We start from the raw sequence: 16830 nt of genomic DNA, 5'->3' as shown, positions 1-16830 counted from the left end.
GTTCCTAGTCGGGAAGATCGAGAGATCGACGGTGGATCTCCCGATTTTCCTGCGACTTGGACCTGGAGGACCGCAAAGATTTTCGGGGAGGTTCCATCGAAAGGTGACGGCTGGTCGCAGGTTGCAGGTGCTTCGCCGATTCCCCTGCCTGAAACAGAAATCCCGAGGGACGCTTCCCTCGAGGTGTGGGGACACGTGGTGACGTTCACACGTCGATAATCGGTAACGTCCTCGACCTTCCTTCGAGGCATGGATTTTATTCTTATGCTCGAGTCTCGCAACGCCGAGAAACGGAGTCTCGACGTCGGGGACCCTTCCTGGGTAACAATGTAGAGACCGGGTCTCTCGCTCAGTACATGCTGATCTTGTGCATGCAGTACAAGTGTCGCTTCAGGTTGCCCTTGAAGTTCGATTTGTAGTTGCAGAAAGTGCAGCAGAAATTCGGGGGCTTGCCGCAGGCCATCTTCTGGTGAAGGCGCAGGCTAGAGGGCCAAGCGAACATTCGGCCGCACCACTCGCACGTGAACCTAACACCTGAAACAAAGATAGTCGTCAGGAACCGGAGGTCTTCTCAAGGAGTAGGGCGAAGCTCCTAGGACTTAGGGGACGCCGAAAAATCGGGGGTTGAGACTATTCGGAGGGGACGTCGCCAGTAAAACGAGACGCTTCGTGGACAATGTATTGGACGCGGAAATATATTTCTGGGGGCGACAAAAAGCGAGAAAATCGATTTCCCGAGGGACCAGAAAGCGATTTTCCACTTCTTCAGGGTCCTCTTCTTCTTCTTCCTCCTCGTCGCCTTTTCAGTTGATTTCACTAGAGTGGTGAAAAACATTGCGGAACTGCGGATCTTTGTTCTTTCCTTTCATCCTTGAATTTACTTTAATATTATAGTCGAATCAATGGTGGATCCTCGTAACGTGCCTCTGAATTTTAACGTTTCGTCTTCTGTGGATAGTAGATAACACTGACAGGATCTTTGCCGTGATTGAACCTTGGATGACTCTTCGTGTTCTCAGTCAGGATACCCTTTCGCTAATTTCGGGCACTTTATCCAGGATGTCAAGATCTAGGCGATCCTGGAAGTTAAGTTCTCCTCATCTTCGCCGGAAATTCTGACACCCATCGCGTTGGCGATCTTCGTCATCGATGTGGACGATCCGCAAGTGGAGGGAAACCTGGAAGCAACAAAACCACGAGTATCAGTACCTGCCCTTCGGTCATGACTTGGCCGAAGATGGAATAATCCTGGGAAATGTCATTTCATATCATGACTTGGCTGAAGATCGAAATTCCTGCGAGATTAAATTTCATATTATAACTTAGCTGATGATCGAAATTCCTGCGAGATTTCATTTCATATCATGACTTGGCTGAAGATCGAAAATCCTGCGAGATTTAATTTCAAATCATGACTTGGCTGATGATAAAAAATCCTGTAAGGTTTAATTTCATATCATGACTTGGCTGATGATAAAAAATCCTGCGAGATTTAATTTCATATCATGACTTGGCTGATGATAAAAATCCTGCGAGATTTAATTTCATATCATGACTTGGCTGAAGATAAAGAATCCTCGGGGATCGGTGGTTCAGAATTTTGCACCGACAAAAGTCAACCGTGTGAAAAAAAATCCTGGAATCCAAAGATTCGGGTAAACGACTCGCCAGGAGGAGCTTCCGCTCAACCAGCGATTTCCCTCACCTCGCCATCGACTTGGAAGGAGCGACCTCCTCGGGTTTCGCGTTTCACGAGATTCTCGCCGTTTATTAGAAAAAAAGGAAAGGAAATTTGGGGCAGCGCGACGAGCCGTCCGCTTACAAATCTGACCCTCGCCTGGAGTCGATCGTCGAGGTCTAGGTTAACAATGGAGTCGCATCGGTCACTAGATGCTGCTGGAGAAGACGTTCTTGCCAGGATGATTAGTACGAATGTGCTGATAAAGGTTGCCCCTCTGCTTGGTGCGATGGGCGCAATATGGACACTTGAACTGCGGCTCCTTGCCGCACTCGTGCCTGGTATGTCTAAGAAGAGTGGCCCTGTGCTGATAACCCTTTCCGCACTGCTCGCAGCGATAAGAGAATTCCGTCCTCTGCTTGGCCAGCCACATGGCGGCGAGGTCCTTGATAAGCGGCATAGCGGCAGGATAGTTCCTCTGCAGGGGCTTGGGCAGCAGCATGCAGGACATCTCTGGAAGCGAGAACAAAAAGAAGACCTGCGTTATCGATAAGCCACCGCCGTGGATCGGAAGGTCCGAGACGAAGGACGGGTGCACGATGGAATTAAAAAGGACGAGGTGTTCCCTGGGATCCTTGGAGTAGGGAGGAAGGGCGAGGGTCTTTCGTCTCTCTTCGAGTAATTTCTTCGTCCCTGTGGAGCGAAGAACGCCCCGGAAACGCGGATTAATTAAGGTCGATCGCTAATATCGATTGCGGTCGGACGCTGCACCTGCGCCTCGACGAGTTATCCACCCTCGAGGTGAAGGGGTTAAACTCGAGGTAAGGACTTTAATTTCCGCCTCTGGAGTCCTTTCCTTGAAAAGGACCTCGCGGTACGGTCGAAGTCGAAGACCGGGGGATATCTCAGGACGATTTATTGAGTAAGTCTCGAGGAGATCTACAGTGGGGTAGGTCGGTGTGGCAACTCGATCACGTAGATCCGCTTGCCGATGTGTTTCCTGCGGACGTGCTCGTTTACGTGGGCCTTTTGTTTCCCATGGGCGCTGCAATACGGACACTTGAATCGGGGAGCTAATCCGCACTCGTACCGCAAGTGCCGCTTCAGGCTCTTGGCCACGCTGTAGCTTTTCTCGCATTTCGGGCAGGCGTAGTTCTTGGCGGCCCGTTTCCGGGAGTCCTGGGGGATCAGGAAGAGCCGTCCAGGGGCCTTCCCGAGGGTGGGGTACAACGACCCGTAGATGCTGTACAGATACCGAGCGGGGCCCTCTGAAATCATAAAAACGAGTCGTTAGATCTGGAGGCCCCTCGGATGGAGATTCTCTCTACTTCCGGACTCGCTCCAAGCTGGAACCATCCGCGACTCGGACTGCAGGAGTTTCTCAAATTCATGACCAACGAAATCGAGTACAAAGTGGTATTACGGTGCGATTTCGCACCGAGAAAAAAAATATATCCTTCGCTTAGACGATAAATATCCGTGATTCGTGTAATTTAACGAATTAATATTTCCTAACTTATCGGAATTGGTACAATGGTGAGTGCCAGTGGAAACGGCAGTGAAGTCACAAGTCCGAGTAGCTGACTCGACCGCATCAACGGAGAGTTTTTATTACCGCCAATATCTCGCAGTATTTCTAAAAATAACAACTACTTTAATCATAGGTATTTATAACTATACTACAGTGGCTCCGAAATTCTCGGAGGCGTTCCGTGCATCTGTACGGTAGCGAATCGGTGGAATATTTTAACTTACTTCCATATAAAAATTACCGACTTCCCACTCATATCTTGCTAAGATTAACCGCGTTAATTGTACCTTAACGAGTTCCCAGCAAAATCTAAATTTCGTCGAATTTCTGCTACCTAATATTCGAGGGTGAGCTCGCGTACAAAACGAGAAATTAACCGCGAATCGTGCTAATAAAATATACGGTGAAATCCATAGCTAACCCAAAGTTAAAAAAAAAAAAAACTCGTCGATTTCCGAATTTAGCCCCAAAGTCGAGGTACATACCGCTCAAAATCCAGTGCAACCCCTTGAACGAACTAATGGCGCGATGATTTCCATCCATGATCACTTTTCAGGGTTTGTTGGGACTCCGAATGAGATATACCGAGAAATCCACAGCTAACGCGAAAATTGAAAAGAAATCAAAATCGTCGATTTCCGAATTTAGCCCCAAAGTCGAGGTACATAACGCTCAAAATCCAATGCAACCCCTTGAACGAACAAATGGCGCGATGATTTCCATCCATGATCACTTTTCAGGGTTTGTTTGGACTCCGAACGAGATATACCGAGAAATCCACAGCTAACGCACAGATTGAAAAGAAATCAAACTCGTCGATTTTCGAATTTAGCCCCAAAATCGAGGTACATAACGCTCAAAATCCAGTGCAACCCCTTGAACGAACTAATGACGCGATGATTTCCATCCATGATCACTTTTCAGTGTTTATTTGGACTCCGAAGGAGATATACCGAGAAATCCACAGCTAACGCAAAGATTGAAAAGAAATCAAACTCGTCGATTTTCGAATTTAGCCCCAAAGTCGAGGTACATAACGCTCAAAATCCAGTGCAACCCCTTGAACGAACTAATGGCGCGATAGCTTCCATCCAAGAACACTTTTCAAGGTTTGTTTGGACTCCGAGGAGAGGCTCCATCCCGAAGACAAGAAATTTCAGGACGCCACGCGACTGGTTAGAGCTGCGTCAGGTCGACGAAGAAGACTCGTTCCCCAGGGTGCTTCTTCCTGACGTGGCAGTACACCTGCGAGGTCTGTTTGCTGCGCAGGTCGCAGTAGGGGCACTTGAATCTCGGCTCGTGGCCGCACTCGTACTTGACGTGGCGGTTGCGGTTGCTCTTCAGGGTGAATCCATGAAAGCACTTGGGACAGTAGTACCTCCTCCTGACGGGGGACCTGTCGTATCGCTGGCTGGTGCCGTACCCAGGGGGAAGGTACCCGATGAAGGCGTTCACGGGGTCGAAACCTGAAAACAGGAAGGTCCTGCCCGTGAGGATCCAGCATCCGAGGGACTCTCTCATTCAGGGAACAAGAGAGCCAAGGTACCCGGACGTACGGGACACCTGGGTTCGGCTGACTCTATCAAGAACCTCGATTTTTAGGAACCCCATCCCATGGATCGATCGATCGATCACCGACTCGCATGCCACTTCGACCAAACTCCCCCACGGACACGGGGTGCAATAGATTTCGAGGTGAAAAGCCCGAGGACGACCTCGATATCGGTCCACCCGAGGTTAGCGAGTTAGAGAGGGCATGCAACAGGTGGGTGAAGATGGGTAGATACGTGTAAACGCGGGGAAAGGTGAGCAAAAGGCGTCGCGAGAGTGGTCCGCGACGTGCCCCTCGAGGACGAGGGTGGAGTCGCGGGGCGCGACGTTGAAAAAAGCCTTTCGATCGAGGTGAGGATCGATCCTGAGATGGTCTCAACAAAGATCGAGGAACATGGCGTGCAGTTAGCGGCGATCGACACACATCCCGCAAGCTCCCAGGTCCGTGGGCGATGATTAGGTGCGAGGCGTTAGTCGTGCAAGCTCCTGGGACGTTCTCGAGAACTGGAGGAAGCTAGGACGTGGAGGGAAGCAGGGAGTCCTTCGGCAGCTTCCGCTCCATCTTCGAGCCATCCTCGACGGAGTCGCCCGGAACTCCAATTCGGCTCCAATAATCGGCAACTCGCGGCGTACACGAGTCGGACGAGGGATTCGACCCGGAGCGAGTGTCCAGGAGATATCGAGGAGTGTCAATTTATTCGCAAGCACGATACAGGCTGGGTTTCGATCAGTCCTGGTACTCGAGGTGGACGACGTAGACCTTCTCCCCGGTGTGCCTGGTCCTGATGTGCGACATGACGTTCGAGGTCTGCTTGCTGCGGAACTCGCAGTAGGGGCACTGGAACCTGGGGGCCTGTCCGCACTCGTACTTCAGGTGCCTCGTCATGTTGCCCTTGATGGTGAACCCCCTGCCGCACTTGGGGCAGCCGAAGGGCTTGCCGAGCTGCGAGCAGCGCGAAGCTCTCGCGAAAATACCGGCTGCCCTGGGCTTCGAGCTTTCGGGGAAACACTCGGAAGCCGGGGTCGGACCTCCCGAAGCGTCTCCCAGGGCTCGCTGCAAGCCGAAGCTCATCTCCAGGGGTTGGGCGAAAAAACCTGAAAATGCAAGCCAACGGACTCGGTTATTTCACGGAGTCGAATGCAGGGGCTACCCTCTCCCTCTTCCAAACTCGAGGACACCTGCAGGGGGCGGGTGAATTCGGGCTCGACGAGCTACCGATGGCCGGTCGTGGAAACGTAACGATTTATTTGTCGTTTTCGTGGACGCGGTACAGAGCGATCGAGTCGAGGTTCGGCTTCGTCCGTGGTCGGTAAAAAGCACCCCTCGAAGGACACCCTCTTCATCGATAGGCGTTCACCGGCCCCGACTCGGCGAGGTCTATGCAGAAAATCGGCGCTCCGTAATGTCTGATCTTGATGTGCTTGTAGACGTTGTACTTCCTCTTCGCCTTGACCCCGCAGTGGGGGCACTGGAACCGGGGGGCCAGTCCGCACTCGTACTTGACGTGCATCCACATGGACTTGGAGGACTTGTAGGCCTGGTCGCACTTGGGGCACCTAACGCTGAGTCCCGTGGCTCGGTAATTCCTGCGTCTCTCCACCCTGAGCCTGGAGTGTCCTGGGGCGACGGCCATCGAGGAGCGACCTGAAACCAGGAAAGCCTCGGTCAGCTGGGGCTCTTCGGGGTCGATTCGAGTCCGGATGCGGACTGAACAAGGTCGACCCGTGGACGAGGTCCCCGACCTTCCGACCGTACCCGGCAAACGCACTTGCAATATCGGCACGCCGAGAAAAAAAACAAAAATGTCAGAGAACCTAAGTAATACTTCTTTCGATGTTACCAAGAAAAGAATATTTTGTTCATTCAGAGAATAATGATTTATCTCGAATAAACTCAACCAAACGTCAAATTTATTCGAGTTTGAGGGAAATTCTTTGGATTAACAAAATAAGTCTTCGGTTCGGTGGCATTTTCTTTTTTCTCGGGGTATAATAAGCGATGTTATTAAGATCTATGTAACCGCTATATACACGTATATACAAGCGCGTTCCTGGGGCACCGGTCTCGGGGTGTACATGTCAGGGTGCGGACCTCTCGGCGGGGATTTGGGGTGGTGAACGGACATGGTCGCGCGATCATTCGACTTTATTTCTCGGGGGTGCCGGTCACAATCGGAAGAGGGCATTGAGCTTCTTGTCGAGGAAGAGCTGCGACTCGGTGGGATGATGGGCGGCGAGATGGCGGACGATGTGGACCTTCTGGTAGTTCCTGACGCCGCAGTGCGGGCACTCGAACCTGGGCGGCTGCTGGCATTGATACCTCAAGTGGGCGAGCATGGACTTCTTCCACTTGTAGAGATTATGGCAGCTAGGGCACTCGAAGGTGCCGACGGCCTTGAGAGGAGCGGAGCCTTTGGGGCGGAGCAGGAGCTCGCCCTGGAGCCTCGGGCGCGGGTCACCTGAAACGAGAACACAGGCGTCGATAACTCGCAGGGCGAGCAAGTCCAAGGGGGGCGACACCCCTGGGGGGTCGGAGGAGGAAAAATCCGGACAACCGAGATCGGTCCAAGGGAGCCTTTATTGCAGCACTAGGTCTCGCCCTTCGACCGCGGAGACCTCGTGGCGCGGATACACAAGCATTCCGGATCTGCGAGTTTTCCCCCGCGAAAAGGGCGGGATTCCCCCCGACACTGTCTACGCTCTACGCTACGGGTTTCTCCGCCGACGAGATCGGGTCCAGGGGGTGGAAAATCGCGGGCGAGGCCGGTCGTCGGAAACCTTGCGGGACGCGCTACTCGCTCCTGTCTTGCTTGGTCAGGGTGGCGTTGGTCGCGATGTCGATGCAATAGAACTCGCGGTCCGGGTGGAGGCTGCGAATGTGGGTCCAGACGTGGGAGCGTTGTCGGAGTCTGTGGTTGCAGTAGGGGCACTCGAATCGCTGGGGGGTGCCGCACTCGTATCTGAAATGGCGAATCATGTGGCTGCGGTGCTTGTAGGTGCGACAGCAGTTCGGACAGGGGTGCCGATTGGTGGACGCGTAGGCGTAGCGCCTCTTGACGAGCCTGCGCCTGGACCAGCTCTTCGACTCGGACTCTACGAACAGAAATAAACGTTTTCGGGAGATTAGCTTTCTGGAGGTCTGGGACTTGGATGCGAGGTCCCTTCTCTCGTTAGGTTCCCCCAGGTCCCTCTTTCCGGCTCGGTTCCGGGGAGCACCGCTCAGGAGGGAGGCCGGGGATGCGAGGCGGGCACAGGGGGTGAGGGGGCGAAATGAAAGCAGAGTCGTTAATAAAATATGATTTATGAACGGGGCAGACTCCGACGGGTCCGTGTCTCTCGGTCGGCGGTTAGGCACGCTCGGTATTACAGGTGAGTTACTCTAAGGGCTCTTCTCACAACATGGACAGGTCGATGTAGCACACCGCCGCGTCGGGATGCTTCCTCCGGATGTGCCGGTATATGTGGTCCTTGCGCTTGTTGCGAAACCCGCAATGAGGACAGGCAAATTTCAATTCGTTGCTCGTGGATTTCATGCCTTTGCGTTGCATGTACCTCGGATAAGTGACTGCGACGACCCACCCTGTGGACAGGAGCGTGAACAACAAATCAGGCATTAAGGCATCCGGGGACGCCGGGAGGGGGAGGCACCTTCGGACGACCCGGAGGGCGCGGGGAGTCGCGAGAACCGGAAGTCCAAGTAGCGGAAGGTTACAGGTGAGAAGATGCCGAAGAAGATCCCAAAGAGTGCAGGAAGATGACAGAAGAGTCCTCCACCGACAAGCCAAACCCGCTCTACCGGACACTCGTTGCAGGGTCGCGTCTTCGATTAGTTTGTTAGTCATTGTTAGTCGTTAATTTCCCGTTGCGGTCCTCCGACCGTTCCTCTCGATCCACCGGTTAAGAACCACTAGGAACTACTCTAAAGAAAAAAAATTGGGGCGCTCCAAAATACAGGTTACGAGGTTTATTTCTCCTCCCTCCTCTTCGCGGACGACTCAGGGAGCTGGCACGCATTCCGGGGAATTTTATTAACCATAACGCGGGCGTGATACATCTCCTCGATAGGGAGAAGGCCGAAGAGGGTTTCGATATCTTCGCGACTTCGAGGTCGGCATCAGTAGAGCCGCTTGACGAGCAGCGGCTGCCCGACGTGGTACTTCCTAGAGTGGGCGTAAATGTTTTGGGAGAACTTGGAGACCTTCTCGCAATAGGGACACTGAAACTTAGGCTCCATGCCACACTGATACCGCAGATGGCTGAGCATGTTCTTCTTCTGGGTGAATCCACGGGCGCACCGCGGACAGTAGTGGCACTTGTTACTGCAGTACACCCCTCGCCGGTAATTCCTCCTCGCTTGCGACGAGGTACCTGAAAGCCAAGCACGCAACGTTAGGGGAGGTCGGTCCAACGCCCGGGGAGACTTCGACGCAAGAAAAGGCAAGGTCGACCGCGAAGACCCCCTTCCGATCTCGGGATGCCGGAAATATTCGAAATGTCCAGGGAACCGAGGAAAAGAGGAAGCCACGACCAAGGACGGAGTAAGATCGCGCTTACATATATTCCAGAGACATTCCAAAACGCCGGCCGTGCTTTACAACTCTCTACCGTCTAGGTAGGACTCAGAAGAGCTTGATGACGCCGACCTCGCAACCGCGATGGCGAGACCTGACGTGTCGGTAAACATTCGAAGAGCAGGAGCCCTTGATCTCGCAGTAGGGACACTGGTAGCGATGTCCGTGGCCACAGAAGTAGCGCAAGTGTCTGATCATGGTGCTCTTCTGGGTAAACCTGGACGAGCAGGTGAGGCACTCGTACCTCTTCTGGTCCATGGGGTGGAATCTGCACCGGGAGCGAAGAATTGCGGCGGTTTCGGCGTTGAGTCGGCGGTCGTTCTCGGAGGCACCTGAAAAAGGCCAGGGCGAGACTCGTCAGCGAGGGTGGAGGCACTGTCGAGAGACCTCGGTCTCTCTTCGGGGTCGGCGGCCAGGAGGGGGGCGGGGGCTACGAGGACGCGAGCGAGAAGGTGGACACTCGGAAGGTGAACCTCGTCCTTTATTCGGCTAGCTTTACAAGCGACTCTTCAGAAGAGCTTGTGGTAGTAGACCTCCTTCCCCGCGTGGTATTTCCGCACGTGGTACTTGATGTTCGAGGAGTACCTGTAGCGCTTGTCGCAATAGGGACACTTGATCCTGAGCTGGTTCCCGCAGTGGTACCTGCGGTGGTAGTTGACGTCCTTCCTGCGCTTGAAGAGCTTGCCGCAGCGCGGACAGTCCAGCTGCAGGGGGCCCTCTTCGGGGCCGAAGCTCGACCAGTCTGCAACAGAGGACGAGGACATGTAGCGAGGACTCCGGGGCGTGATGCGCGCAGGGACGTACGGGGGGTCTTCGGGGGTCCAGGGTCGGGAGTACCCTGGTGGAGGCGACGACGAGGGGCTAGTCCGCGGTACCCAAGCTCGCAGAGACAGGGAGTTTATTCGTTACAGGAGGTCTGGACCGCTAGAGGACTAGTACAGCTTCTTGATGCCGACCGGCATCCTGGGATGCCATCTTCTGATGTGCCGATACACGTTCGAGGACGAGTGGTCCTTTTTCTGGCAGTAGGGACACCCGTAGCGCTGGCTCTGCCCGCACTTGTGTCGGATAAGGTCCCACATCCTGCGATATCCCGCGTTGCACTTCTGACAGACGTGGCACGTCAAGGACGTCGCGTCGGACCAGTCGCCTCGGCCGATATCTGAAAGGAAGGAGGTCGCGTTAACGTCTCGTCGGCGAGAAAGGGACGAATAACCTAGCGCGATCGACCCGATCTCAGGTGCAAGGAGTACTGCGCTACGTTCGATGGGTATCACACGCTTTATTCGTCGGTGGTACATTCACGCGGGGTACCATTTCTTCGAGATCTTTCCCGGGGAGCGGAACGCACTCCGGAGCCCCCCGGGACCTCTTTTCCTCGCATTTCCAGGAAGACGAAGAGGATCGACTATACGTCGACGCTCGACGTCGACGCGTAGCCGTTACAGCGGGTGGCGCTCCTTCGGGATACGCGGATTTATCGAGTAAGAATCGAGGGAGGATGGCAGCCCTTCGGTGGACGCGTTCAGTTCCTGTGGACGGTCACCGGGAGGCCGTCGTGGCGCATCCTGACGTGCTTGTAGATATTCGACGAGCACTTGTCGCGCTTGTTGCAGTAAGGGCACTTGAACCTCGGCTCCTTGCCGCAGTCGTACTTGAGGTGCGTCTTCAGGGTCTTCTTGTAGGTGTAGCCGGCGTTGCACCGGGGACAGTGATACGACATCTTGCCGGCGTGCCAGAAAGGGTCTTCCTCGCGTTTCACGTCGTTCCCGGGGTCCATGCTGGCTCGCAGCATCTCCAAGAGACTCGCGTCGTACGGCAGCGCGTGTCCTGCGGACAGGGAAATCCTTTGGTTAGTCCCTCCGGTCGGGATGTAACCCGCTCTCGACACAGAGAAATCTCAAATAGGGCTTTTTAAGCGAAAGCGAGCGTTTCCACCGGTCGAGGTGATAAGGGAAGAGGGGAGCTTCGCTGCCGGATGCTCCGTCGAGAATTCGAGGGGGGTCCTGGGGCCGGAGGAGGGATAATGCGCACTCGGGTTCTTTGGGAATCGTCTTTTATTCTCGGCAGAGACCGAGACCGGGGGCGAATCAGTACAACTTGTACGCGTGGATCCTACTGCCGTTGTGGTACTTCCTAATGTGCCTGTAAGTGTTGGAGGACTTCCGGTCCCGCTTGCCGCAGTAAGGACACTGGAACCTCGGCTCCTTGCCGCACTCGTGGCGGAAGTGCGACAGCATGTTCGCTCGCTTGCTGAAGGAGCTGAAGCACCGAGGACAGACGTATCTGGTGGCCGCTTCCGAGGAGTCCTTGACCGCCCTACCGACGAGGGGCGGCCTCAAGAACTCTGAAAAAGAAAGACCGAGCCTACGATCAGTGAGCGGACCGGGAAGGAATTTCTTTACGTATTTACATCCGGTGGCTCCGCCTCGGGGTTCGCCGGAAATAATTCCCCGACTGTCGAGAAAAACTCGGAAGACATCGACCAAGGGGACTGTACGAATTACCTCGAGGGATGCAGCCAAACGGAAATATACCCAGGTCCATGGATCCGACTTTATTCCACGACGCACCCGGGAGATTCTTTTCCTGTCTTTATTTCCATAAATAACTCGTACACACTGAACGGTCCGGACACCTCGAGGAGGTACTCGGTATCGATAAGTCTCTTGCTCGCGGAGATTCAAATATAAAATCCAGGTGAGATTCGGGTTACTCGGTGGATCGGGCACCCCTAGACTAAGGTCTACTTTGGTCTAGTTCCGTCGCGACGGGTTTAAGATCGACATCGAGGGATCGGTTGGAATTGCCCGTCGATCCAGGTCGCGAGGTCGAGGTCTTACAAAAGGTGGCAGGGAAAATCGGCGGGTCTTCTTGCTGCGATTCTTCTCGTCACTCGGCGCGAAGTGGTCCAGCTGGTTCCGAGATTCAGTGAAGTCTGACGGTGTAGTTCTTCAGGCCGGGATGCCATCGACTGACGTGCCTGTAAACGTTATAAGCCTTCTTGTCCCGTTTGTCGCAGTAGGGACAGCCGAACCGAGGCTCCTGTCCGCAGAGGTGGCGGTAATGGGTCATCATGTTGGACTCCATGGTGAAGCCGCTGTTGCACCGTGGACAGAAGAACTGTTTCTTCCTCTCGGCGGCGACAGGATAGTTGGCTGAAAGTCAAAGGCGCCGCTCGTTAGAATCTACCGGGAGGGTCCAGGGGTCTTCGGGGTCGACGGCGACGCCTGGACGATCGGGGCGCTTCGGGGGTCGGAGGTCACGGATACGTACCTCGACGAGCAACCAGGGGCGCGATAAAGGGATAATCCTGGGTCCAAGTTTGGAGAGATTCGCTGTTAGGCTTTTATTCGACACAACTACACTAACGGCACGGCGAGGCGGCTCGTATGGAAATATAGGCATTCGAGGGGACCAGGGTCGGAGGTCGGCGACTACCGCGAGTATATCCTGTCCGGCTTGAAAAAGGGCATCTGCTTGTGCACCCGACGCACGTGCTTGTACACGTTGGAGCTGTACTTGGACCCGTAGTTGCAGTAAGTGCAGCGGAACCTGGCCTCGCGCTGCTCGCAGTGCGACCGGAAATGCCGGAGCATGCAGTCCTTGGAGTAGAAGCGGATGGTGCACCTGGGGCAATGGATCCATCCGCCCTCCGCGTACTCCACGTACCGGCCTGGAAGAATCGGTTGAACAGGAGTTAGAGTCGGCGCCGGGGACGAGTCTCGCCGGGGAAGTGGAAAAAGAAACGCTCGCGGACACGGAACAGCGCATGCGTAAGGTCTTTGGTTCCCGCCGCCTCGTCCTCGAAGAGGTCGCACTTACGGATTCCTCCGTCACCGCGCGACTCGTCGAGGCCGGAGTCACCTGCAACGAGAAACTGTCCATGAGAAGTCGCTCCAGGGTCCGCGTTCCGGGGTGGTTCGGCGGTCGAAATAAAGTGGTCTCCGGGGTTACGTGACTCGGTTTTATGCAGAGGCTTGGACACGAGGTCGACGACGTCGCCTCGGCTCCGGGAAGTCAGTACAGTTTGACGAATCGGAGCTCCATGTCGCGGTGCTTCGCCCTTATGTGGCGGTAGACCGCCTGCGTGTACTTGCTACGCATGTCGCAGTGCGGGCATTTAAATCGCGGCGAGTCGACGCACTCCAGCCTGTAATGGCGGCTCATGCCGCCGGCAGTGCGAAAAGTTCTGGCGCACTTCGGACAGGGGAATCCGAAGCGGTTGAGGGCGTTTTGGAGGCGCGGCATGCGCGGGGCGCGCGTATAGATCCTCTCGACGAGGATCGGCCGGAACCCTGGAAGCAGAAAAAAGACCAAGAGAGGGTTAGCTACGGAGATGACTCGACGTTCCGGGGCGTTGGAAGGGAGGAACTTTGAGGCCGAAACTCCGGATTTCGACGCGGCAGAAATCGAACGTCGACCGGTGCTCGGCGATCTTTCAATCCGCGGACCGCAAAGATGAGGGTCAGGACGGGACGCGGTGGTTCGAGGTTTCTCTCTGGATTTTTTATTCCGAGTAGAGTCTACAACGGCCTCGACGACTCCCAGGGAGGGATCGACGGGCTTCGATCGTACCGGCGTGGCCGGGGTGGGCGAATCAGTAGAGCTTGTTGGCGGCGACGCGTTCCCCGGGGTGCAGCTTCCTCACGTGGTTGTAGATCGCGTGGCTCCACTTGCTGACGTGTCCGCAGTACGGGCACTGGAACCGTGGATTGGAGTCGCACTCGTATCTGCAGTGCCGGTACATGGAGTAGCTCTGGGAGAAGGCCTTGCTGCACTTGGGGCACCGGTGCTTCTTGCAGGGGCCGTCAATGGTCCTCCTGGGCCCTCCGCGCGTCCTCCCCCCGAACCAGATCCCTGAAACCGAGATGATCCACCAGGTTAGGCCGAGCGGAGGCGATTCTTCGGCCCGAGCTCTTCGAAAGACCTCTAGGCACGCCGCACCGACGCGAGTCTACATTTTCATCTCCCTAATTACTACTCCCTAGTATTTTCCCTTCTTTAACCCTTTGGCTACTAAGAGCGCCCAATGGCGCCCGACGTTTGGTCCAATATTGCCTGCACGGTCAAACCAATTTCGACCGAAATGGCTCCGTGTCCAAAGGGTTAAGGAACCTCGAGGAAAGGGGTCGAAGAAACAGAGGATCGACTGGATATCGATCGCTTGATTCAAGGTCAAGAAAAAGGCTTAACGGGGGTCTCTACACGAAGTGGACCACGCAGCATCCGAGAGATCGGTTTTGGTACGTCGGTGGACAATTGCTCGATTTATCGGCATTAGCGATATAGGATAATTGCTCGATTATCTCGAACGGGGACGCGCCGATGCTATTGTAGGATTTTAACGTCGCTCTTCGAGGTCGGACGAAGTACGATATTATTTTTGTGCATTCAAAGAGAACCGGTCCACCGGCTATGTACCGCGCTCCTCCTCCGTCGAGAGCCCGTCAGTAGAGGACGTTCACTCGGATCTCGAATCCTCGGTGCAGCTTCCGGATGTGCCTGTATATGGCCGTGGTATACTTGCTGCGCTTGCCACAGTGCGGACACTCGTATCGCGGCTGCGATCCGATGCACTCGTATCGCGAGTGCCGCGTAAGAGAGGCCTTGTGGGTGAATCCTGTCGAGCAGACCTGGCAGAAGTACTTCTTGCCGCTCCTGGGAGGGATCGTCCTGCCGAAACGTCCTGAAAAAGAGAGAGGCGCGTCCTCGTTAGTCCCTGGACCCAAGAAAACCGGGAGGCCCTTCCGGGCAGGGAGGTGGAAGGTTCCACCTCCGACCTTCTCCTTACCTCTGGTTTCGGTACCCAAACGATACGGAGACCCTTCATGCGGACGCCGTGTCGTCGAGACGTGGAAAGGACAGAGGGACTCCGGGAAACCGTGAATTTAAATGAAAATGCTCGGTCGCTATCCTGGGACGGGGAGAGAACCGAATAAAAAACGGCGACAATCGAGGAAAGTCCGATACTCACGCCACCTCGACCTCGTTTCTTCGCGTCCTTAAAAGAAAGGGCCTAACGCGTCGGGGATCGCCATCGAATCGCATTCCACCCTGTTCGAGTTCGAGTTCCAATCACTTTTATTATCAAGTTTCCTCTGGTCGGGTCGATGACAATCGATCGGCGCGCGAAGACACCCCTGAAGAGGGGGTCGCGTTCCGGACGGGGTCCTCGACGGGTGGTACCGGAAGTCCTTGGCAACTCGGCAATACTCGTCCCGGGGGGTCTCAGTACAACTTGACGAGGGTGACGTGCTCGTGAGGGTGTACGCAGCGAACGTGTTGGTAGATGTTGGAGGTTTTCTTGCTGAGGAGGGAGCAGTAAGGGCACTTGAAGCGGGGTGCCTTTCCGCACTCGTACCGGTAATGTCCCAGCATGGTGTCCCTCCTTCCGTACCCCTTGCTGCACTTGGGACAGTGAAACTTGCCGGTGGTCGCGTTATACTCCACCTCGGGGTTCTTCTCGTAGCTCTTCGCGTAGCTTGTCGCGTAGGTAGCGCGGAACGCCCCGGCGAGCTTTCCACCTAGAAAAGAGTTTCCTCAGGTCAGCACCGGATCGAGCGAGCGGCTCCCTGGGGAGCACCTTACTAAACCTGGACACATCGTGGGATGCGCATGCATCGGGTCGAGGCCGAGCTCTCCGACGTCGAGGCGACTCGCGACAAGAAGGAAGAAATCCCGACAAGATGGAGAAAATCGGGAAAAGGACCCCGGACTCTGTGATTCGTTCGCTTCGACGCGTTCGAGGCGTTTCCTCGGGACGAGGATCGTTTATTTCTCCAGACAAAACGCTCCGCGAGCGGATCGAGGAGCGACTCTACACGGAGAGGAGGGAATTCCGTCAACGCGAATCCAGGACGCTGGATGGGCGATTCCGTCCGATCCCAAGGGATAAAAGTCCCCCAGGAGGCCACCTGGTCCCCCGACCCTGGCGATCTTCCAAATTCCACGTCGCTTTAGATATCTAATTAATTAACGGCACGGATACCCTGAAGACCACGGAGTGCCCGAATGGTCCGATCGCCGGAAGGGTGGACGAGGGGGCCATTGAGGTTTTTCTCTTTCTTTTAAGGTCGCACTACACTTGGCGGTCTTAGAAGAGGGTGTTGCAGAGCACCGGCTTCGCGGGGTGCTTGTGCCGCACGTGGTCCTGGACGTTGAACTTCTTCTTGCTGAGCTTTCCGCAGTAGGGGCACTCGAACCTGGGAGGCTTGCCGCAGTCGTACTTGAAGTGGGCCGTCACCGCGCTCTTCGTGGTATAGGTCTTCCGACAGCGTGGACAGGGAAACCGACCGAAGCTCTTCCTGGGGTACCGGCACCTGTCGTCGGGCCAAGGGATCGGGAGAGCTTGCAGGAAAGCTGAAAAAGACACGGGTCCTCCGGTTAGTTCGAGGGCTCGCGAGGTGCCGAAGAAGAGGTCGAATATGGACCTCCGGACCTCGAAGAAACGACACAGGGAGGGGGCAAGAATCGAATCGAACTGCGCTCGCGCGACC

The 16830-nt window shown here is 55.2% G+C and overlaps 2 protein-coding genes across 39 annotated transcripts in view; both read right to left on the bottom strand.

The window, feature by feature from the left end:
• Window positions 1–16830, bottom strand: part of LOC105694366 (longitudinals lacking protein) — a 130289-nt gene that overhangs the window by 68512 nt on the left and 44947 nt on the right. The window contains exons 7-8 of one of the 38 annotated variants that reach the window (XM_012414925.2): window positions 9917–10073; window positions 9354–9663 (exon numbers count right to left, since the gene is read on the bottom strand). The exons of 25 other annotated variants lie outside the window; for them this stretch is intronic. In XM_012414925.2, the coding sequence (XP_012270348.1) occupies window positions 9369–9663; window positions 9917–10073 (452 nt within the window). In that variant the 3' untranslated portion in view covers window positions 9354–9368. Of the gene's footprint in view, window positions 1–333; window positions 535–1842; window positions 2192–2579; window positions 2947–3254; window positions 4676–6029; window positions 6406–7320; window positions 7854–8102; window positions 8341–9353; window positions 9664–9825; window positions 10074–10793; window positions 11162–13911; window positions 14192–14766; window positions 15021–16367; window positions 16694–16830 lie in introns of those variants that run through there. 12 more of the 38 variants (XM_012414975.2, XM_012414942.2, XM_023431914.1 and 9 more) reach the window with 12 other exon arrangements.
• LOC111673896 (zinc finger protein 771-like) lies at window positions 4731–5951 on the bottom strand. Its single transcript, XM_023431918.1, has one exon. The coding sequence runs from the start codon at window positions 5830–5832 to the stop codon at window positions 5488–5490; it is 345 nt and encodes a 114-aa protein (XP_023287686.1). The 5' UTR covers window positions 5833–5951; the 3' UTR covers window positions 4731–5487.

This window comes from Orussus abietinus, unplaced genomic scaffold (genome assembly GCF_000612105.2).
Source record: "Orussus abietinus isolate OABI.00-Male unplaced genomic scaffold, Oabi_2.0 scaffold203, whole genome shotgun sequence".
NCBI classification, from domain to species: domain Eukaryota; kingdom Metazoa; phylum Arthropoda; class Insecta; order Hymenoptera; family Orussidae; genus Orussus; species Orussus abietinus.
This window is presented reverse-complemented; position numbering and strand designations above follow the sequence as displayed.